Source organism: Lagopus leucura, unplaced genomic scaffold (genome assembly GCF_019238085.1).
Source record: "Lagopus leucura isolate 7727_CA_CO unplaced genomic scaffold, USGS_WTPT01 Super-Scaffold_100060, whole genome shotgun sequence".
NCBI classification, from domain to species: Eukaryota; Metazoa; Chordata; class Aves; order Galliformes; family Phasianidae; genus Lagopus; species Lagopus leucura.
In genome coordinates, this window is record NW_024962306.1 from 627,069 (window position 1) to 649,631 (window position 22,563).

At 45.8% G+C, this 22,563-nt stretch overlaps 1 protein-coding gene across 3 annotated transcripts in view; it reads right to left on the reverse strand.

Moving 5' to 3' along the window:
• Positions 1 to 378: 378 nt before the first annotated feature.
• RALGAPB (Ral GTPase activating protein non-catalytic subunit beta) overlaps positions 379 to 22,563 on the reverse strand; it is a 63,988-nt gene continuing 41,803 nt past the window's right edge. For all 3 annotated transcript variants that reach the window (XM_042886634.1, XM_042886632.1, XM_042886633.1), the window contains exons 19-30: positions 21,136 to 21,323; positions 19,322 to 19,428; positions 17,621 to 17,773; positions 16,824 to 17,033; positions 15,702 to 15,860; positions 12,922 to 13,087; positions 11,119 to 11,241; positions 10,212 to 10,348; positions 8,922 to 9,030; positions 6,647 to 6,725; positions 5,943 to 6,091; positions 379 to 4,204 (exon numbers count right to left, since the gene is read on the reverse strand). In XM_042886634.1, coding sequence (XP_042742568.1) covers positions 4,011 to 4,204; positions 5,943 to 6,091; positions 6,647 to 6,725; positions 8,922 to 9,030; positions 10,212 to 10,348; positions 11,119 to 11,241; positions 12,922 to 13,087; positions 15,702 to 15,860; positions 16,824 to 17,033; positions 17,621 to 17,773; positions 19,322 to 19,428; positions 21,136 to 21,323 — 1,774 coding nt within the window. In that variant the 3' untranslated portion in view covers positions 379 to 4,010. The remainder of the gene's footprint in view (positions 4,205 to 5,942; positions 6,092 to 6,646; positions 6,726 to 8,921; positions 9,031 to 10,211; positions 10,349 to 11,118; positions 11,242 to 12,921; positions 13,088 to 15,701; positions 15,861 to 16,823; positions 17,034 to 17,620; positions 17,774 to 19,321; positions 19,429 to 21,135; positions 21,324 to 22,563) is intronic.

The following is a 22,563-nucleotide window of genomic DNA, read 5'->3' on the forward strand; positions in this document are numbered from 1 at the left end:
GGCCCAGAGCAGCAAAGCCTCTTGGGGCCCAGGGCCCGGGCATGGGGTGCTCCCAGCTCACTGCCTCGGCAGGAGGCAGCACTCTATGACCCAGCTCCTCTCCCAGTCCGAGCGACCGAGATCAGAAATTCCTCATCCCCAGTTTGCACCAAATAAAGCATTTGTGCAATGCCGGCGGTGCTGCATTCTAACCACATGGCTTTAGCGCTTCAGCTGCACCCGCCCACCTGCAATGGGGCTTCTGCCCTCCGTGCCCACCCCACGAGCAGAGCAGCAGAGGGGGCACGAAGTGTCGGCGCTCATGGGAAGCGCCATCGTTGGCATTTTCAACCATAGGAACTGGAAAAGTAACACCAAAAAATGGAAAGGTGACTTAGATAAGAATCTTTAAAATTTATTGGACTAATTGTGTTACATTCAATATTTGATGTGTTTCTCCTGGACAAAGAATTGGCATAAATACAAACAAGCCTTTGTGTGCCTTCCCTAAACAAATAGGAGATAAAGGACTAGAGACGAGGGAACGTAGTTCACATCTTCATATTTACATTTTGCCTTTACTTTACAACTTAGCGCCGGGGGTATTTACAGAAAAATACAGTAGGAACAAAAAGATCATGTCTTGGCAACATACAGAGATCCAGACAGAATGCATATGACTTGAAGCACGTGATCCCTGGCATTCTCACCTCAAACTGCTCCTGCTAACATCCACGTGGAAGATGTCTGCCTTCCTTCAAAGGCATCGCTCAGCCACGCAGCCACTGCTCACAGCTGTGCTCTGTTGCAGTGGAGCTGCTCTGATGTGGGCATGCAGACCCTCAACACTCCTCCCCCCCCCACTCCTTGATGTATGTGTGTCATACATCTGCCAGGTACCTTTAAGAAAGGATAGTTTCTTTAAATGAGTCTTTATTAAGGTACCGACATTTCTGCAATTTCAGCTCTGCATTTAACGAGGTGGCCGCCCCCCAAGCCCCCTTCTGCACCATTAAGAGGATGCCATCATTTAGAGCAGAATTACAAACCCAAACTGAAAGGCGTTACTGTGTGAATAGAGGAACTCCGGTTGTGTCACATCTCTGATCGAGCGGCAGCTCGGTGCAATGCGCTGCCCCTGGGTGGGCATCTGCTCTCCCATGGGTATGGACGCAAAAAACAGCCATGCGAGTTGAGAAGCTGCCAACTCAATAGGGCAGTTTGTGGTGCAGAGCCCCAGAAGCTCAGGGTCTCAACAGAAGCATCACGACTGATATAAATCTCAGCTTTCCTCTCAGCCCATGGGGGAGGAGAGCTGAAGGCACCCTGGGCCACCCGCAGCCGTCAGCTCTGCTGCCTGGCTTCGCTCCTGCACTGCTCCTCACATCACCCACACCACACTGTGACGGGCACAGCTCTGCCATGCAGCCTGCGCCCAAACCGAGGGCTGACAGCACAGCACGCAGCACTGCTACGCTGCACTCAGACTTTCTTCGAGGTTCACCTCTGCAGATCGCAAAACCCCAAACCTACGGGCAGGTTCACCCTGCATGCGATGTGTTCAGCGTGACCTCGCAGATCAGATTTATATCAGAGTTATAAACACTGCGCACACAAAAGTCTTCTTTCAAGATTTCTGACACACGGCCCTGCTCCCCCTGTGAGCACTGCTCAGGTGGGTGCCACACTCATGCTCTGGATGGAACAAGGAACAGACCTAAGCACATTGAAGCGCAATATTTCAGGCAGTTCCTTTGGCTCTCTGACTCAGGAGACACTCAGGGCTTCCTCCCGCCACAGCTCTGCTCCTGACTGCACCGTGCACCTGAAAGCAGCAGCTTCTGCAGCTCACTGGGCTACAAACCAATGGTTTTGCACGTGACACACACAGCTATGGGTTTTAAGCTGCTGAAGATGTGCAAAGCTTGATCGCTCTGTATGTTTCTGTTTGTTACACATGCAGTGGTCATGCCTTTTAAGTCAGTGGACTAAAGTGTGTTTGGCCATTATGTAGATCCAAAGGTACACACACAGCGTGGGTAAATTTAGTGCCTGTGCATTAAATGCACACTGGCAAGAGCTGAGCAGAGATGAGGCCATGCTCCACCTCAGCTTTGCCACCAGACCCAGCGCTGCCCCTCACACCCAGGACGGTGCAGAAGCACGGCTGCTCTGCTCACCGCCACGGAGATTTTGGTTTTGTTTTTCCATTTGTGATTCATCTGGACCAAAACCTCCTGAGAGGTCCCTGTGCCTGCCCTGCTCCTGCCCCCCAGCTCCCCTCAGCTGAGACCCGCACGTCCCTGCACGTCTTTTGAGGTGCAGGTGAACCCTCGGAAAGACCACAGGCAGATGGGATCCGGGCACACCCCTGGCAACGAAACTGTAATGAAACAAGTAAGACTGTTTCAGGTTACAACTGTTGCAAAAAGTAACTGAAATAGCAAAGTTAAGTGACTCACAGGCATTATTGCAATGCATATTAAAAAGCTTCCGAGAAACACTTTGTCATAACTTGAGGAGCTCCACCAATTCCTGCTCAGGTTTACGCTCACCTCCTCCCTGCTTACTGGAAGAAAAAGAACACGTGCACTGCCAGCCATCGCAGGCTGCACCCACACAGGAGCATCAGCAGTGATTCATTGCTGCCACAAGACAGGACTGTGCTGGGGGCCTGAAAGCAGCCCCAGGAGCGGCAGTGCTGCTGCAGCTTTCATATTGCCAGCACTGACGCGCAGTTGTGAACACCTTTTCCCAGCACAGCCTGAGCTCCAGAGTGCAGCCACAGAGGAAGCAAAGCGCTTGAATGGAAGCTGCCGGCGGTCAGAGAAACGAATCCACACGGCTCTGCTCTCTGTGAGGTGAGGCAGCGACCCAGGCTGTGGCTGAGCCTGGCCGGGGCACCGGCAGCTCAGGGAGAAACTTCTGACCAAGGAGAGAGGAATCACTGCTGCCGAGAGAGCATGGTAACCTCAAAACACTTCTAAGGTACAACTCCAAATGGACTTTCCATGGAATGGCAAGTTAATGGACAAAAGAAGGGTTCCTCACTTTTCTGTTCCAGTTGTTTCACAGCCTGCGTAAGAGGAGCTTCTGGAAAGTGCAGAAGCTGCAAAAGCTGCATATTCGATAAATGTCAGGCAGGAGGCAGCCCCAGAACCTCAGATTTCAGCCCGGCAGAAGGAAAGCAAGAGATGTTTGCACATTTAATGAAAATGACGACTGAGCAACAGAGACATTTCAACATAATCAGCTGCATAAAGAAAATAAAACCAAGCAACTAAAATTAAATGTGACATTTTGCAACAGACCTGAAAGTCATGACCTTGTTTCTATAGAACCAAGATCTCTTATCTAGTAAGAAGGTGTGTCTGAACTCAGTTTGTTCCCAGGATGACAGAAACGCTGTGCACAGACCCACAGGGGGGTACTGGGAAACACAGCATCTTGGCTATGCATTTGGTGACCTGATATTCCCGAGCAGCTTTCCTCCCTGTGGTGAACAAATGAGCTTCAATCAGTGAAGCATCTCCTGCAGAACGCCGAAGGGGGTCAGAAACTTCTCCTGTAGTTCTTGTGGGCACAGCGAGCGCTCAGGAAGATTCCCTCCTCAAGGAGAGATCCCGCTCCCCTCTCCAGCACGGGGGCACAGCGGGCTGTGTGAAGGCAGGCTGCTTTGCCCCGCGCTCCTCATACTTCAACGCAGAGATGGTTTTGCTTTGATTGTTTTCTTCCCACAGGACGAGACGCAGTTCTTAATTAGCTGGGAGTAGATGGCTGCTGGAGAGATTATGTTGCGAGCATCCAGGAAGACTGGAATTCAGTAATCTTTCGCGGGTAGGTGAACTGAGTCAGTATCCCAACTGCACTGCTTGGGATTCGTTTCTCCTTCCTCCCACACGGTATCTGCTGACTTGTGCTAAAATACGGTTTCCTGAATTCCGGAGGGCTGAGGAAATTTGTTGTTATTTAACTGTTTTCATTACTGTAGCCACCAAGCTCTGATCTAATTGTCTGGGGAGGATAACGGCCTACGGGTTGCAGTTCTTGAGCCCAACCTCCTGGAAAAGCGAGGTATAAAACTCAGGCTCCAGCTGCCTGTTGCGGTACTTATTGACAATGTCTGCGATTTTCTGTTTCCGGCGGACGTGGGGGGGGTTGTATGAATCACTTTCCAGCCTCTTTCTCCGACAAATATTTATTACTGTTTGCCTCACTAAAAAACCTAAACAAGAAAGAAGGTCTGAAATAAGCTTAGACCAAATCAACTTTCCCCCGCGATGGTTTTACAGCTAAAGGAAACATGGGGTCCCACCGCACCCAGGAACCCAGGGGAAGATGCTCAGCAGCTTTTCAGAAAGGCCATCTGGTAACTGATCAGCCCTGTCCCCAGCCCTGCCAGCCCATTCCAACATGAAACTCAAATAAGAAAGGGGTGAAGTCAGCAGTACACCCAGCCAGTGGGAGCAGAAAGAGGGCTCCCCAGCTCTGCCAGTGCCAGGCAGCTACAGCAGCACCCTTGGGACTGAGTCAGTAAGCACACGGGTCCTGTGAGCAGAAGAGTAGTACGACAGCTGGAGGCAGTGCACACAAGGACTGGGTCTGAGGTGGCAGTGGGTGATGCTGAGGAGCCACCTGGGCATGGCAAACCTACTGCAGAGCAGCAGGGATGGCAGAACTGCCCCTCTGAGCAGGGGGAGGAAAGAGGACAGACTGTGGCTAGGAACAGCAGACCTACTGGTATTCCAAAATAAAATTACTATGCATCTCATGAAAAAAGTGTTAATTTACTCTTTTCTGCCTATACAGAGGTGTCAGTAAAAGAGCAAACACTGCCTTCCTTATCTAGAGGACCTGATCCCCAACTGCACACAAGCTACATTTGCTGACCTTAGAGATCAGACAAATGTTATTGCTTTACTCCAGTGCAGCTGAAAAACCAGCACCACACTAGAAGAAACACACCTGGTTCTTCACTAGGGCAAGCTGCTGTTATCAGCTGAGATCACAAACTTTATCTGCAGGCCTTGTCTGGCTTCGCTTTCACCATCACTGCACGGCATGTGCAAAATCAGAACCTGGGAGTCATCCCCAGCAGATTCCTACATCAGTTTTATGGCTGTGTCTAAATACTCAGAGTGTTTTCACTTCATTTTGTCACAGGAATAGCTCTCACTGGAGAGAGATTTCCAGCTGCTGAGTTTCTAACAGCACAGACAGCCAAGATCCGTCGTTAATACATCCAGGAATACCTGAGAAGGTGGACAGCACACACACACTAACATGGGCTACCGATCTCTGTGGCTTTTCATTGCAAGCCTGTTTTTAAAACAGAAGGAATAAGTGCAGCATGCAGCAGGAACTCAGCAGCACCCTTTGGCAGATGAGGAACACCAGCATTGTGGCCTTCAGTGCTAAGCATCAGGTCACATTTCTGTTCTTTCCATCCACACTACATTTCTTCCTTCCACTGTATGACTCCAAGCCCTCACCTGGTTCCCACAGACAGCACAGCCCTATCTCACAACTCCTCCAGCTAAATGCTAACCACCTGCTCCCTCTGCTGTCCCCTCTGCCACTCTGATGGCGAGAAGAACAAAATACAGACCTGCTGGCATGTCCAAAACCCAGTGACAAATCCCACTAGGTGCATTTTGCAGGTACATTATTACCCACACCACAGACACCTGAGCTTTCCTTCACTCTGATCCCACTAAGTTCTTGGGATCAGCCAGATCTCACTGTAACAGCATAACAGAGGAACAGAAATGGGAAGCACAAACACAAAACCAAGGGTGCTGGTTATGCTCCGCTTCTCATGAAGGAGCAGAGGCAGAAGTACTGCTGGCAGGATGACCACAATGCAGAGGGCTGAACAGGAAGGATCAGAGCACTCAATGAACTGCCTCCACGTGAAAAGGACAAGAAGGAGCCACAGGTGCTCCTAACCCCTGTCAGCTTACCAAGAGCTCTCCGACTGACTATCATCCCATCCACCAATGGGATAACCATGTTGAATTTCCCAGTTGCTCCTTGCAGCTTTATCCTGAATAAGCCGGTGTTTAAAGGATGGATGAAGATCACAGGAACTTCTTTCTCAGGAATGGTAGATCTTAAGGGAAAAAAGTATAAATCAGTTCTATAGCAGCGCTTCAATTAAAGTGAGCCTTTTTCTTTGTAGATCCAGTGTTAAAAGGACATGAAAATGTCTCATGGCTAAACCAGCAGGGCTCCTGTGTGCATTCTCTGGACCTTAGGATGTCTCCATCAGCTACTGTTCCTACAAACTTCTGTCACCACAGAATTTGAAAGCCCTGCAGACGGGGCTTTGAGCTTCATGACAAATATGCAGCATTAACCACCTCACCAGGGAGTAAGCCAGGGAGGAGGCTGATCACAAACCCAAGAATAAGACTACACATCTTCCACCCCTTAATTTATGTTTCAACCACAGCAATATGAAAAGCCCTTTCATTCTTTTTTTCCTGAACAGAAAACAAATCCACTGAAGGAGCTCATCTATCTTTTTAACAACACTGTCCACAGTTTTTGGAGTTGCCAGTAAAAGCTGAAGAATGCAAATAAACCATGTCACAGCTTCTGAAGTGCAGCACAGACTGTCGTCCACAAGAACCAAGAAAAACAATGAAAATAAGAGTGGTCTCACCTTAGGGAAGCGCTGCTGTTGGCCGTAGTTTCTACGCCAGTGCTGGTCTCAGACACCAGATCAGGGAGGGGAAAATTTTCTGTAAGAGGACATAGAGAATAAAGTTTAGATTCCCCACAGTTTTTGTTTGCTTCTTTGTTTTTGTGCAAAGTTATCATCAGTTAAACCAAGGCAACCTCAAGCATTTATACCAGGTATGTTCTGGCAAAACTGGTGATACAAAGCGTGGTTTTGTTACCTAAGCACACGTTAAGTTTTGCTACACAGGCACGCCTGCTTCACCCACTGCTCAGGAGATCAGGGAATGCATCCCAGACCCTCAGATCTCCGAGTCCCAAAGGTCAAAATCTTCAGAGCCGCAGTGAAGCAGAAAGAAGCTGAAACGTGTCGCAGTCACAAAACACTTCTTAAATTATTATTCAGTAGCTTCTTCTCCCATCTGCAAGTCATCAGCCTCAAGAACAGTGCTGGGAATTTCAAACGGTACCGCTGCTCACATCTGCAGAGCTGCCATGGGAATGCCAATCTGCTCCAGCAAACACAGCGCCGTTCCCTCAGCAAAGCCTGCACCACAACCCACTGCTCCGCTGCCTCGCCCTCACTAACAGGTGCAGAAGGAATAAATGAGAACTGGAATGGAATGTGGCACTTCCCATCCATTTGCTTAGGGGCAGAAGCTTACAGACGAGTTTGGGGGAAAAAAAAGTCAAGTAGAATTCAGACAGCAGCATAACACAAAGCACTCCTGCAGCAGAAAGAGTGTAAGCCTGAAAACACTTTGTAACACCACAACTGACTGCACACAGCACATGGGACTAACAGAGGGGGTGGCCACTGAAGTATTTTGAGATAAAGGAAAGGGAGGGCCAGCAGTCAGCTCTTCCACTGTGCAAATACCAAGATGGCATAAGGCAAAAGCCAAGAACACAAGAAGCATGAGGCAAAGCCTCTGGTCTAGGAGCAACCTCCAAGAGCACCCCGCAAGACATCCAACTGCCAAGCATACTGAGGCTCATTTGTTCGGCTTCAGGCCCATGGCTCTGGGGGACTCCCATGCCTGCTGAAGGAGCAGCTGAGCAGAAACGTGTGTGTGCAGCAGTCACTGCCCCTCAGGGAGCCAGCCTGAGCTGCCCCCACACAGGAAGGGGTCAGGGACACCAGCAGCTCAGGAAATGAAGTGTTGAGGGACTCCTGGTGCCAAGGAGAAACCCTCTGGGCCAACATCAGGATAAGGAAGAGATGCTCCAGAACGTCACATGCATATCCCGATCCCAGGCACTGCTCTGCAGCATGTTCCTTTGGACACCAAGATCTTTGTGCCAGAGTCCTGGGTGGGAGAGGGAACATTTCACACAGGTAGCTTATGGGAAGCTTCCTCCGATCTCTTGCAATCTCTTGGTTGCTATCCTCTGGGAGGTGCTAAGGATTTAATTAATGCTAAACTGGGAACCTGGATTAGAAATCAGAGGCAGAACAACAACTTCAAACAGATGATCTGTTGCTGGCAGTATTACAGACCCTGCTATGCTAGGCCAGCACAGGCAGGCTCTCGCATCACACTGAAGCCTGGCCCATGGCTTAGAACTAGCATGCAAGAAGCTCTCATGAACAAAGGACTCCTCAAGCCTGGGGGACAGCTGCTAGCACTAACTAACTATGGCTACAACAGGATGGACAAAGCTGGGTCTCTCTCAGTTATCCAGACTCAGAGGGGAACCACCAGGGCAAGGAGCATTAATTCAGCAGGAGGAGCAGGGCCCTGCCTGGACAGTGGCGCGCAGAAAGGCAACAGGCTGCCCAGCACCATCCGGACTGGCAACGTGAGCAGATTAATCGAGCCCTCCACACGACAGATCCAAGCAGAAAGTTTCAAAGGTACCAAGAAATTGATGATCCCTTCAGAACAGACCAGCAGATCAGAAGCAAAACAAGGGTCAGAAAGTCACTCTTCTAAAGGAAGAGCAACAGCTCCATTCTGAGAACACAGCAGCCAAGAGCGTGCTGGTCTCATACGCTGAGCTTACAGAGAAGCTCCATGAGGGTGTCTTGCATGTACTGCCAGAGCTAAAATAATCTCCACATCCACAGCCAGTGATTCACTTACACACCCCCATGGACCATCGCTCAAATATCAAAGAACGGTTTTAGAATCTTGAGCGTCAGTTATAGAAATAAATAAGGATTTAGCATTCTTTTTTGAAGAGAAGTGGAGCTGAGCTTTTCCTCTCATCTCTGTTCTGTTGCTACATCAGTGAACAATGAAAATTCTACGCACCTATATCATCATAACGTTCAACCCAGACCACGTACACTTTGGTTTCAGGTCCCATTGGTGGAATGGTCCGGCCCTGAGGCACCCTCTTGGATCTGGAAGTCGGGCTGAGCTGTTTTGAACACAAGAGAAAAGCAGGATTTGCAAACACCAGAAGCCCAGGGATTTATCTAAAGCATCTCATCAATTGTTTCTTTGTCCTTCAGATTTCAGACAGGTACAACCTCTGCAAATGATTACCACGGGGCTGCTGCAGTGGGACTACCCACCTAAAAGCAGTAATTCGGGTCTCCACAATACTTACATTCAACATAAACAACAGAAAAGTCTTTTATTCCTTTACACATTGAAAACTATGTCAATTTTTTGTTTTCCCCACACGTCCAAGCTGCAGTCAGTGCAATTGCTCCACGTTCCCTGGGAACACGCACGTGCATTGCTTTGTTGCCATGCTACTGTGGAACCCCAGCACACCCATCATGGCAGAGCTTTATGATATTTTCATTATCAACTCAAATCTACTCATTACCCAAAGAAATGCCCTTTTCCTTGCTAATTTTCCCACTCAATCCAGTCAGCTAAACTGAGGTTCCTGCCCTACATTCGAATTCATTTGTTCCCACTTTTACTGTGCTTATACTTAATTTTCTGCAAGTCTAATAGAAAGGGACCCAGGCAACAGCTGTTATTTAGATGAGTCATTTAATCATCTTAAAAACTCATTCAAGTTTTTCTTAACATACTTACTGATTTAGAATCCTTGAGAAAGTACATTTGGAAGTAAATTTATAACAAGAAATAAGCAGTCGTAAATCCTTTACGTTCAAAGTTCAAGTCTTTCTGCTTTGTTACTCAAGCAACTTCACTCTAGATAATTCAGCCACAACTGATACAGGCTGTTTTAAATCAGGTAGGGATGAACAGTCATGTCAGTCCATCCTGAATTTCCAAACATGCACTGGGGTCTGGTTTACTTCAGGAACGCTGCATGTACTTTTTCCTGCACGCTCTTCAAAATTTTAGTACATGAGATGTTCCTACTTAGCAAGTTCCAGTTTTACAGTTAATCAATGTAACTTTGCAATCTCCTACTGCAGGTGTAAATGCTAGCCAGACAGATGCTGCTGTGGAAGATTAACATCTAGGAACGAGTGACTCCAAATGTCAGCAGACTGAACTGTGCTGTCAAAACCCGCATGCACCACCACTGTGCACCCTGAAGACAAGAAAAAAATCAACAAAAAACCCTGCCAAACAAACAAATGCCATTTTTCAGTGCAAGTTTTGTCTTACCCGCTGAGAGGGATTAAGATTGTCTGTGTGATTGGGGAAGAGTTCAAGTGTCAAGGATGGCTGTTTTAATATTCCCGGCAGCAGGTCCATGTTAGAGTCACTTTCTTGATCAGAGACATTGCTTTCCAATGAATCAGCTACAAGCCAACAGAAAAGTGAGTTGTGTCTTTTCTTCTGCCCAAACAATTCCCCTCAGTTGTTATCATGTGTGCAGTCTTGAAACTCAGAGAGGTTCTAAGGTTTTTAAAACTGGATACATGCAGGGGTATACAGTCAAGTCAAAATGGAGCTCAAAATCAAGCAGAGAATTCAGCAGTGGATAACACGAGTTACCCAGACACTGGCTGCAGTTAAAGCACTCCCCATGGACTCAGAAGCACCCTGTCTGACTACGTCTCCCACACAGCACAGCCTCTTGCTGCTGCTGTAACTCCCTGACAACCCTTTGAAACCACATGGTAAAAGACACCACGAAGCCATCAGTGTGGTCATTAGGCACATGCTCCTCCTTGTGTTGCAGGAGCACGTCAACAAGAAGGGACAGAGAGAACAAAACCACCAGCAAAACTGCTCTGAACTCCATAGCAGGGATTAGTACATTTTAACAATGTCAGAACTGCAGACCAAACCATACATCCAACCTCAGGCACCCAAGCAAGCACGTACTACCATGCAAACCTGGATAGGTATTTGATGCTTAGACTGGGAAAACAAAGGAGCACTGAACTGGTAACACTGAGGAGTGTTACACTCAGAAGGTTTCTAAGGATTAGGATATTTAAATCAGTACTTTTCCAACAAGGATCCTGCTTCTGCTTTTGACAGAGCTCTCTATTAAAAAACAAACAACTGTTGATCTTCTGAATTGAGTTTTGTTTTTAGAAATGCATACATGAAATGATCTTACTTAGGGACTCCACTGGTGACGGGACAACAAAAGCTATTTCTGTCAGGGCATCAGCGTAATACAGCACCTTCTTCTGCCCATTGAAGATACTTGCTCCAACATCTTCTGAAATTATTACATCATCTGAAACAAACACAGATGGAAGGTTAATTCAAAAGGCAGTTTCATCTCTCTAGGCACAGACCTTCAACCATAAGGTGCAAGAAATCACATAAGTCACATTTTAAAATGAGAAGATTTCACAGTGAAATTTCATGGCTAACAACAATTTTCAGATAAACTTTTTTGATATTTTAAAGTAAATAGCACCAAGGGTTGGAAAGAGGATTTATTCTGAATATATTTCCATTATACTTACCATATATCATCCTTTCCTCAGTCTAAGGTAGTCACTAAGTAAGCATCTCCTACAAGAATTCATCCAGTAGCTATTTCTACTCATTTCCTTAACATAAGTTTTGTTCAGTTTGTCATTAAATTTCAGAAGACAGCTTACATTTGTAGCTTCAACCTGACAACATTCTAGAATTTAAGCCAACTTCTATAAATTCCTCTCTCTCTATAATTTAAAAAAACCCACACCCTTGAACTGAAACTAATGCAAGAAAGCTCCTAGTTCTCAGCCCCCACTTATTCCCACCTCACAGCTGGTAACACAGTCAGGCTGTCACAGTACAGAGAGCAAATAAGTCTTCAGTGGAGCCACAGTACCAGAAGATGACCAAACCACCTTTTCCTTTCTCCGTACCTCCTCCAGAAAGAACAGCAAAGGCTTTAAGCTGAATTATTTCTCTGAGCCAGCTTACAGTGGAGCCCCTGGAACAGCTGCCTCAGCAAAAGCAGTGGAGAGGGGCCATCCAGCACACTGACACGCAGCCGTGGCCAGCGGCACGCCGGAGCTGGGGGCCATGCCTCACCATCAGGAAGCAAAGTCTCTCAAGCCCATTGCTCCCAGGGAGCAGCAACTCAACCCAAATTGAATTGCTTAAGAACTTCTTTCCCTTTGGGGCTGGGGGGATCAGAGGGGGAAGATGTGCAGCCATACTGACAACTCCAACCAGAAAAGGAAGAGAGAGGTACACAGTACAAAGCACAACAACTCCATCCTGAAAGAAATAACAAACCAAGCCCCGGCCATCCCGTAACCTCTCTTGACTCGTTCTGAAAAAGCCATACATCTGTTCTCTTAAGCCCTCCCCAACACCTCAAACCTTCCATCACTTGTAGTGATGTTCAGAAAAGCCTTTAGTCAGTCACAGTACCAGACAAGCCCAGAGGAAGAGTTGCTGTAGTGGAAAAGAAGCAGAGTAAATGAAGCAGGACAGCAGAAGAGCTGTGTGTGGGCTCCAGCCTCAGTGACCTACAAACAGCCACTTGTTTTCATTACTTACTACCAAGCATGATTGCAGTTAACTTACTCACCAACAGCTCATTTTAATCTACTTACAGAGCACAAAAAAATTGCACAATATTTCAAGCACATCTGTTAGTACACACTAAAATCTGTACCCAATTTTATCTGCATCTTGGTTTTGGATTACGTAACAAAACTCACCAAGTCTGCTAGAAGTACGGGAAACGGTGTTCCTTGCTGAAACAACTTCCTCCCAACAACACAGACACACTGCTTTAATCACTTGGTCTTGAAGTTTAATCAATTTACACGTACCTTTCTAGAAAATGCCTTTTAAAATGTGAAGGAAGTATGCAAGTGTTCGTATAGGCACACAGGAACAAAAAATTTAAACCAGTTTTATCCAATAGGAGACAAAACTCAGTGTTAGGCAGCTGACTGTGCTTTACCTTGCTCAGGTCCCTCTTCATCGCTGCAGCTGTTGATGGACCAGCTCGTGGAGACGTGCCCGGTCCACCCAGGATGCTTCCCCACATCGACAGACCAGCCAAGAGACAGCAAGAACTCCAGGAAGTGTGGCTGAACAATTCTGGAAGACTCCATGTTCTTCAGGATCTGAAACAACCAGCAGAAGCACAGTATGTGCAGGGGCTCCTGGAAATTGCTCTTTCCCTCCTCACCCTGCCTTTGTTTCTATCACCCCAAATTTTGTGTCATCAAAATGGTTTTGACAAATAGAGATCTTCAGCAAGTCAGGAACCCCAGGCTTTCTACATGGACACTGGTCCCTGCTGCCCAGCCATCCTGCATGGCAACATCCTGATTTCTGCCATCACTGCTGAAGCCTGAGATCACATTGCTACAAATGGTAATTTCAGGATCTATCCACACATCGGGGGTAAACCACAGACCTGGCCAGTGCAGAGTCTGCATCAATACCAGACATAACAAGAGGATTTTCTGGGCACGTTTCACTTTAGAGTGAGGGGAAGTTTTGGGAGAAAGGCGTTCTGTCACTACCTGTACATGACATGGTGATTTAGGGCACCACCTCACCACACATTAAATAATGAAACTGATTCTGCAGAACAATTTCCAGCAGGATTGCATGTGCACTTCAATCAAACGCCACCCCAAACTGCTCATTCTGAGCCTTAATCTCACTTTGCCCAAAGATCCAGGTTGTTTCCTCATCCAAATACCTCCTAATCCCAGCGTGACCGAGGGAGGCTGGAGAGCTGCACTGAGCGGAGCACAGGGGAAGCGGATGGTTTGTTATTTGGCCTACTGGACCACTGGGATACGGGGAAGAGACAACAGCACGCCGTGCGTCGTCCTTTCTTTCTGAGTCACAGGGAGTTTGTTCTGTGGCCAGAAGATCTCTGGAGCTTGTTTGTATGGGGGCAGTGCTGGGACTCTCCCTGGGACACAGACTGCACTGGAGCAGAAACTGCACAGCTGGGGACAGGCTGGGAAGAAAGCTCCCAGCAAGGAAGGCCCTGTGCCCTGGCACCCAGCTCCAGCACCCTGCTCAATATTCAGCAGTGACTAGACACTGCACTGAAATATTAGCAATACGCTCAAAGTCAGAGCTACATTTCAGAATGAATTCAGAGAAGAGAGCAACTTCAGCTGCAGAAAATACGCGAGCTCAAGGTCTACATAAATGTGTAGTTTTGTAACTGAGCACCTTCAGAAAAAGAACTTAAATAAAGGTGAGGGAGCATGTTCAAAGGACATTTAATGTTATTAAGTATCATACTGTAACAGTGGTGTGGGCAGTTTCGTTACCCTGTACAAACAAATTCCACAACACCTTTCTAAGCCGTCAGCGTGCATCACCGCAGCAGAGAGACTGGGGCTCACTTAGGAACACCCCCATGAATGGCACTGCTCTAGGCTGTGCAGCATCAGATGTAGAGCTGCCACTACTCCCTGTGACAGGAGTGGGAATCACCTTGCAGAGCAGAATTAGGTCCTGATAAGAACTGCACGAGCACATGCAAAAGGATGGCTACGTAGCACCACACAGCCATCCCTACCCAAAGCAGTGCCACACCTCAGCCTTGATTCCTCTCTCGATTGCTAATATTGAAAATTATCACTGACTTGTTTCTGTTCTGTTTCTTTTCAACCACAGAAACAGCAGCAATTTCTCCTCAGTTCAGGGCAGTAGAGACAAGCACCTTACCAGCTTGACTGCCTCTGACTTCTCACAACCGAGAAGGCTTAGGAATCACAGCAAGATGTCCTGGGATCCTGAAGCAGGAATGCCATCTTTACACTGTCTGTCTAATACCCAGAATCTCTCATATACAAAATGTTTTTTTATAATTGACATGGCAAATCTTCCTGAGTACAGACCACCAACTGGGTTTCCAAAGCTCTGTAAATTCTGCAGGACTAACGTCTGCACAGAAGTCTCACCTGTCTATATCTGTAACTGCATACAAGCATCAGAGGAAAAAAGTATTCTGCTTGTCCAGCAAGAGCAGAACATTTCTGGACGGCTGGAAGGCATCGCGCCCCGTAACCTCACCGACTCTGGGGACCACTTACTTGCTGCTCTGAACATTGACTTGAAAACTCAAACAGCACAATGCTGGCCTCAAGAGTTGGTGGTGTGCTCCCCTCAGGTGTGGAAAGTGCTGCTGTGCTCTGACACCTGTATGCTGATAGTCACACGAGGCAATGACATGCTCATCAGTTTTGAAGCCATGCCTCTACTCTTTAGTAGAACAATTACAAATAGAAATGAGAAGTATTATAGAAATATCTCCACTGAGCCCATAAACCTGCTTAGAAACTCACAGCAAATTTCTAGATCACAGTCTGAAGAAATCACGGCTTAGATTTACACAAATTAACCTAATTAACCTAATCGCATTTCAGCACAAATAGTATGATGTAAAGACTTACAAAGCAGTAATACTTTCTTGCAGTTTCTGATTTCTTTAACATATGTTTAACATCAAAATCAAATTAAATTACCTGGATACTGCACATACCAAGAACAAACTGCAGCTTTCCCTACAGACTGAAATGCATTTCTGATATGAATCTTTGAATTCCAAATACACCCTTTCGTTCATACACGTGCAAAAATCCTAAATGCAGATAATAAATCACCTTTCAAATGAAAAATATGCAGTTTGTTACACCTCCTGTCTAAGTAAAGCCAAAGCCAATAACCACTGGTTCCAGAGCTCTGCTCCATGCATTCTCTTACCTCCTGGCTTGTCTTCTGGCCCGCCTTCATGTAGAAAATGAAAACAGTATCAAAAGGACGACAAGGCAGTAAGTCCAAGTACCCGAGGTCATCAAAAAATCCAGGCAGAGTAGAGTCAAGTGCAATCAGGTGGGGAGGTAGACGACTGTTAGCGGGCTCCTGTTGCACAGATCAGAGTTCAATAGCTTAAAAAAACGTTCCTGACTGAAAAGATCTCTGTGGTTTTCACACTGATCCGTTAAAAATCAATCAAAACCATGCAAAAAAAATTCTGATCCAATATAATAGTGTTATAAATGATCAACAACAAGCAGAAGTCTGACAGTTTGTTGCATTTAACTTATCCTTAGAAGAAAACTAACACTTTTCAAGTAAAACACAAGCAATAATTTGCTCAAAACATGCTCCATTCCACAACAAAAGCAGCAGAGACTTTCAAAATGCCACATTACTGTCTACAGCTGCATTGCATCTCGTTTTGCTTTTATTACTGTAACCTATACACCAGCAATATACACAATATTAAGCGTCTTTATGTTTATTTTTGCAATAGCTACTTTGCCTCCTAATGTTGATAGTTTTCTGGAAGAAAATGCAATAAATGAAAGGCAAAATTCTCACTTAAAAGGCAGAATTTCAGTTTAAGGATGTCGGTTTTTTCCTATACGTTGTTGGCATTTTAACTTCAAAAGGGACCATTCTACAGCCTAAATGTGGTTTAGCCATATGTAAACATTTTAGAGTACTTCAATACAATTTCTGGAACAGAAACTTGTATGGCAGTCATAATTTAGAAATGCTCACAAAGCATCCCTAACTCAATTTGGAAGAATAACACCAAATACAAACAGGTGAATGTGAGAATTAATGCACCTACTGCAAAAGTAGACTAATAGCCACCCATTCAGAGCACGTTCAGCTTCAGGCAAGGCCTTTCACAACCCTGTTCTCAACCCTGAAAGATGGAAATTTGCCACCTAACTCAAGCACATGACAGCACAAAAGCAGCTGGCAATACACAGAAAAATCTTCCACTAACAAAACTGAAGTTTTCCCCTTCTGTTAAGCCCAGCCATAGAGGTACTCATGCCATTAGTATAACACAAGGAATCATGAGGTCACCTTCAACGCCTCCAGCGACAGAAACCCGAAGTGGGAGAGGAAGAGGCGCGCAGTCTGGAACTCCTGTGCCGGCGGTGGGGGCTTACACTCTGTGACTGGATCAGGAAAGCTCTTCTTACGCCACTCCTCCTCGCTTTTCTGATCTATGGAAGTCTCAAAAATAATCTGCTGGGCCATGCCATTCCTCAACTTCTCATGTCGCTCTTCGAGCTGAAATACAGACATGAAGTACCAAACTCTCAAAGTACAACAGCCCCGTCACTCAGCAGAGCCATAAGTCACATGCAGCAGCTGCAACTCCCCCAGGATGTTTACTAAAGCACTGTCAATGAGACCTTGCAAGGTTAACAGTGAATATCTCAAAACCTTGTTTGCCTGGGAGAGCTGTTGCAAATTTATGCACCCAGCATCAGAGGCAGCATCTTCCTCCTAATGAATAAAAGCTAAAGTACTGCGAAGCTTTAGAATACTTTTGTTTTTGCATATGCACCATAAGAGATCTAACAAGTGCCCCTTCCATCTCCCTTGTGGATGCAACACATGACAAGCCACTGCTTCCTTGCAGTGCTGGTGTACAGGCTATTGAATCCAGAATAAACTGCACTGAGCTGTGCTCCCCAAGAGCACATCCAAGGCACTGCCATCTTCCTGGGATAGTGCACAGATTCATTTGTTCAAAGTTCATGATTCCATTAAGTAGTGTGAATTAATCAAGCAGAAGAATAAGAAGTTAGTGAGTGATTCATGAACATGCAGAAAAATGAGCAAAATGAAGTCAAAGACAAAACCTCCCTTACCTCCTCATTCACAATTTCATGTAAATCAGGAATGCTTAAGTCTGCTTTCACAAATGGGATCTTGTCCACTTCTTCAGGAAAAGGCCGATGCTTCACACTGTATTTCAATCCAACGTCATTTTTAGGAGCTGGTCGAGGTTCTGGTACAAAAGTCTGACAAAAAAAAAAAAAGGTGGGCAAGGAGACAGTTTGAGTTGGGGCACTGCATCAGTAAAAAATACCTGCTTATAGCAGATGGGAAATATTCTCTCCCATCACATGTTTACTAATCCTTACACGAGAGGTATCGTTAAAAAGCACTCAGACATGCCTCAGACTTGAATAGACTTGTACGGAAAAATAGATTAAAAATAAAAATAAAACAGAACAACAACATTCTGTCCCTTCTGGTGGTGGTAATCATCATGCCTAATACACTTGCTTACCACCTGAGTCTAAGCAGTTGCAAATCCTGTTAAAAACAGCAAGCTTGTGTGGCAACATCTTATTTTTAGGTTAAAATCTACCTCAACCATGTTTAAGGAAAGGTAACAGCTGTGCCTTGCTGACTTACAATGAGCTCAGCAAGTGAAGCTGAGAAGTCCTGAAGTGAACAGCAGCAATGTTGTGGGCCAGCAGCAAGATGTCCCACCAGGGTAGCAACAGCCTTGCATTACCTATCATACAGTTTTGCTAATGCTGCTGTATTATGCTAGACTGTGCAATTCAAAAACTGACATCACTGATGAAAGCAACCGAAGGTTGCAGGTTTGCATGTGCCTAAGCTCCAAGCAAGACAGACCTTTAATTACACCTTGAACAGTGCTTTATGAGTGTATTTATACCAAGTACACTTTAAAATGGCAAATCTTGAAGTTACATAATGCTTTTAAGCTGGAATGGTTCCCTTAGATCCCCAGCCAAAGTGTGACTTTTCTTTTGGTGTGGGAGGCAACACCCTTGGACTGACACTATTCAGCAAAACACTTCAGCTGCAGTGACAGCACAGCTCCAAAAGGCATCCAGTGCAGGGTCCTCCCAAGGGCTGCACTACAGAGATCTACACGTTAATGTGACAGCTGGGACTGACAGGCCCACATTTCAGTCACATTATACAAACAGTTTGAACATTTGGGAGATGTTTACAAAGAAATTTTGGTAACACGAGGGTATAATCCACCTGGCAACTGCAGTTAAGAGATCCTACTTAAACATCATTTATTGGGTCATTTATCCTCCACTATTATTGTCCACAATCATTCCAAAGTCCACCTATAGGCTTTTCCACAGCAGTTTTACAGCCGCCTTTGCAACACTGAGCTCTGCAGTCTTAACAGCTGCTCTCTCAGCAGCATCTCACACATTATCTCCAGACTTTGTTCCTTCTGCTGCAAAAGCCCTGCCTGACACCTAACATCAACACACTGAGCACACGGTCCATTGCTTCATCAGCTTAGAAGATGCTTTTAAGAAACGAGAATAAGGAGAGTTCTTCCACCCTCCTACACAAACCTAGAAGGCAACAGTACTTTCACAGCCTATATTTCATATTAATCACAAGTTGTAAAGAGTCACTAGAGATGCGTCACATTACCTACAGCTAAAGGCCCCGTGGCTCAGCCTTAATGTATAATCACCAGATCTGTGGGGCTGTCTCACATTAGTGGAATTTCAGCTGAACATCAATAAGTTAAAGATTTCTTTATGGGCTTTGATAGAGACCTTTTGATTTGCTTTAGCTCCTCTTGGTAAAAGACAGAGTTGCTGGGCCCACGCAAATCTTCCAGATGTCCCACGGATCAAAACCGTGACAGAGGGGAAGGAGTCATCTGCAAAGCACATGGGTGAAGAGAAGAATACGTCATCAAAACCACAAATACTTCATTGAACAGTAATTAAACTGTAAAAAAGCACACACATTACAGACATTTTATTTTCAAGGAAAACTCCCACCCTGACCCTAAAGACAAATTCTGGTGAGAAGCAAACACTGAATGCAATCCCCCTCCCTGCAGCAGAGAACTACTCTGTTCTGCGGTAGCCAGATCAGCTCCATTTCATCATTAAAAGTAACCTTAGTCTAAATTCATGCAGATCACCGATTTTCTCTCCAAATTATTCCCATGAATTAAAAAAAAAATTATTCAGCCACTGCCTGTTTAGGTACAACAAATGTTCATGCAGAAACATGTGGTTTCCATGACGCCCCCATGAGTTTCTGTGAAGGTCCCACACAAATAATGGCAAGAGGAATGGTGGAAAGCATCCATCAGTCAAACTAAGATGGGGGAAGATTCTAACTTTACGCAGTGAAAACATTTCTAAAAGAAGCTAGGCACTGGAATAGGGACAGAGAAACTCCCCTGAGGCTTCCAAGCCCTCCCTGCACAAAGCCATGAACAACCTGCTCTGGGTTCAATATCGACTCTGTTCAGAGAGCAGCTCAGACTGCAGTCCTCCCACTGTGCCTTTCCACTTGCACAGTCAGGGTTCTGTGGCAGGGATTCCAGTCCCCCTTCTAGGCTTAAAGGCCACCTTAGAAGAGGAATCACACCTCTACAGTTTCTCACCTTTTAAAGACGTGTGTCTCATCTTTTGTGCATGTAAACCATAAACTGACACCACTGAGTAACTACCAGACAGCCACTTCTTTGCTGGCATTTCACAGGCAGCACACCAGGCCCCGCAATGATTCACTACAGCAGTCTGCCTCAGAACAGAGCTGACACACTTAAGCATTACTGCAATTAATCTTGTATTTCAAGGGGGATTTGTAAGCAAGTTCTGCACAGCAAGTAAAGCTAATTTAATTTCAGATTATAATAGCTTTACAGGATTCCTCTGTAATTCATTTAGCACAGGCAGAATAAGGGTGAGAAGTGCTCAGCTGTTCTGGCACGTTCCACACCCCTGCAGTCAGGAACACGTTGGCTCCAACCCAGACTGAGGGTGGACGTGTGGCAATGGCTGCAGGATCTGCACAGCGATTCCCCACGAGATGGGAGCATTCTGGAACACAACTCGTAAAAAACCAGCTTCCCTCTTAGCATTGGTGAAGCCAGTGCAGGAGAAGAGTTTCATTGATTCTGTTAGGCGATGCTTTGATACACGAGGATTCACAGGGGGAAGGCAAGGAGATCAGTTATTCAGCTCAAAGCATCACGTAAGTAACAGATTTTTTTAATACATGCTATCCTTGGTCAAAGCACGGATGTCTTCATAATGCAATGGTACTGCTTTTGTCCACCAGCTACCATTCTGATGGCACTCAGCTGCACTCATCTGGTCTCAAAGGATGAAAGGCAACCGTGTGAACTATTCAGGAGGGCTTCTGTAAGTCTGACTATCGCTGACATGGAGGTTAGCCCTGCCACTTCATTCCAGAGCAACATTCCATTCAGCTGCATGTCCACAGATGAGGTGGGGCCCAGAAAGACGACAGAACCACACGATGTGGTACCTTTTTTTTGTTTTCCTATAGCTCCATGCTGGGAGTTTTAACAAGAGGAACAAGGAATAGTGACTGCTGGACTTACTTTGTTCGTTCCCTAGAGGCTGCTCCAACATTGCCAGGATGACACTGTTATCCAAAACAAAGTAACGGAAACTATGCTTGTTTATGGTGGGCAGGCGAGAATATTTAATTAACGTGGTTTCATTCACTAAGCTGCAAGGGGAAGCAGGGCCGCTGGGAGAAGGGAACGCTCCAAGTAACTGCATAATACTGCAAATGGGAAAAAAAGACAGAAGTCACCACAGATTAAGACCTACTGTCCCACCCAAGCACAGACTTTCACTCTGTTCTTCACTGGGATCTCGACATAGCAGCTACCCTTATGGGTAGCACAAACCAATTACTGCACTATCCCATCAGCCTGTCTTAAAAGAGAACCAGTAATTTCAGAAAAAGTGCACATGAATCCTTCAAAGAAGAGTAACCTGCCCATAGAACAAGTTCGTCTATAATCAAGGTCATAGAGATAGTAAGATACATTTTAGAGCAAAAAATAATCTGTAGTTCTACAGTTTTTTTTATGTTTGTTCTTATAAGAACATTATGGATGATTTGAGGTACTCCTCCATAATTTAACCCACTGTTCAATACCAACAAGCAAGGCACACACAGGGCTCCTAAGAATACATATATACTTAAATAATTTGAAATTGTGCAGGATCTTCCCAACAGAAAACCGCCATGACAGGAGCCAACAGCAGGAGCAGAGGTTTCCATGCAGTGTCACTGACTGGAGTTCACATGTTTTGAATGGGGCTGCACTCAGATCTATACTAAATTTACTGAAGTCCTCCTGCCACACTTTTCCCTTGGAAAACAGATATCTGCATGCCTCTAAACAAAAGAAAAAGGCCACTTTCAGGCAACAAGAAAAATTTATCCACAAGTGCCAATGAGAAGCTGCTTTCATAATGATACCACTGTTTTTACTAATAGTAAAGTTTATAATGATTTTATTGTGAAGTAAAACAAACAAAATAAGCAAGCAGCTCTCACCTTTTGCAACACATGTTTATCCTACTCATCTTCAGTTTGTCCTGTCTACACCACCATGCTATTCGTGCAGTAAAACAGCACTTTCCAGCTTCTCTGGAGTGAATCTCAATTTACTTCTGTGCTCCCCCTCCTCACCCACACATCATCTGCAATCACATTTCCAGCAGAGTCTCCCAGATCTATTAAGCAAGCCCAGTTCAGTGAGCAGAATGACGTCCCACCCTGCCTTAGCTTATAGCTGCTACATGTGTCACTGCCTGCTGTGTTACACAGGGACAGCAGCTACTGTGTGGGGAAAAGCATGGGGAAAGCATAACTGGTCAGGCCAAGGAGAAGGCTGTGGGCCTGGAAGGACAAGGTGACAAGGGGAAGAGGGAGACAAGGAGCTACTCTCTGCACTGGCAAAGAGCAGAACATCAGGGGCTGCAGGAAGGTTTTGCTCTCCAAGGAAAGG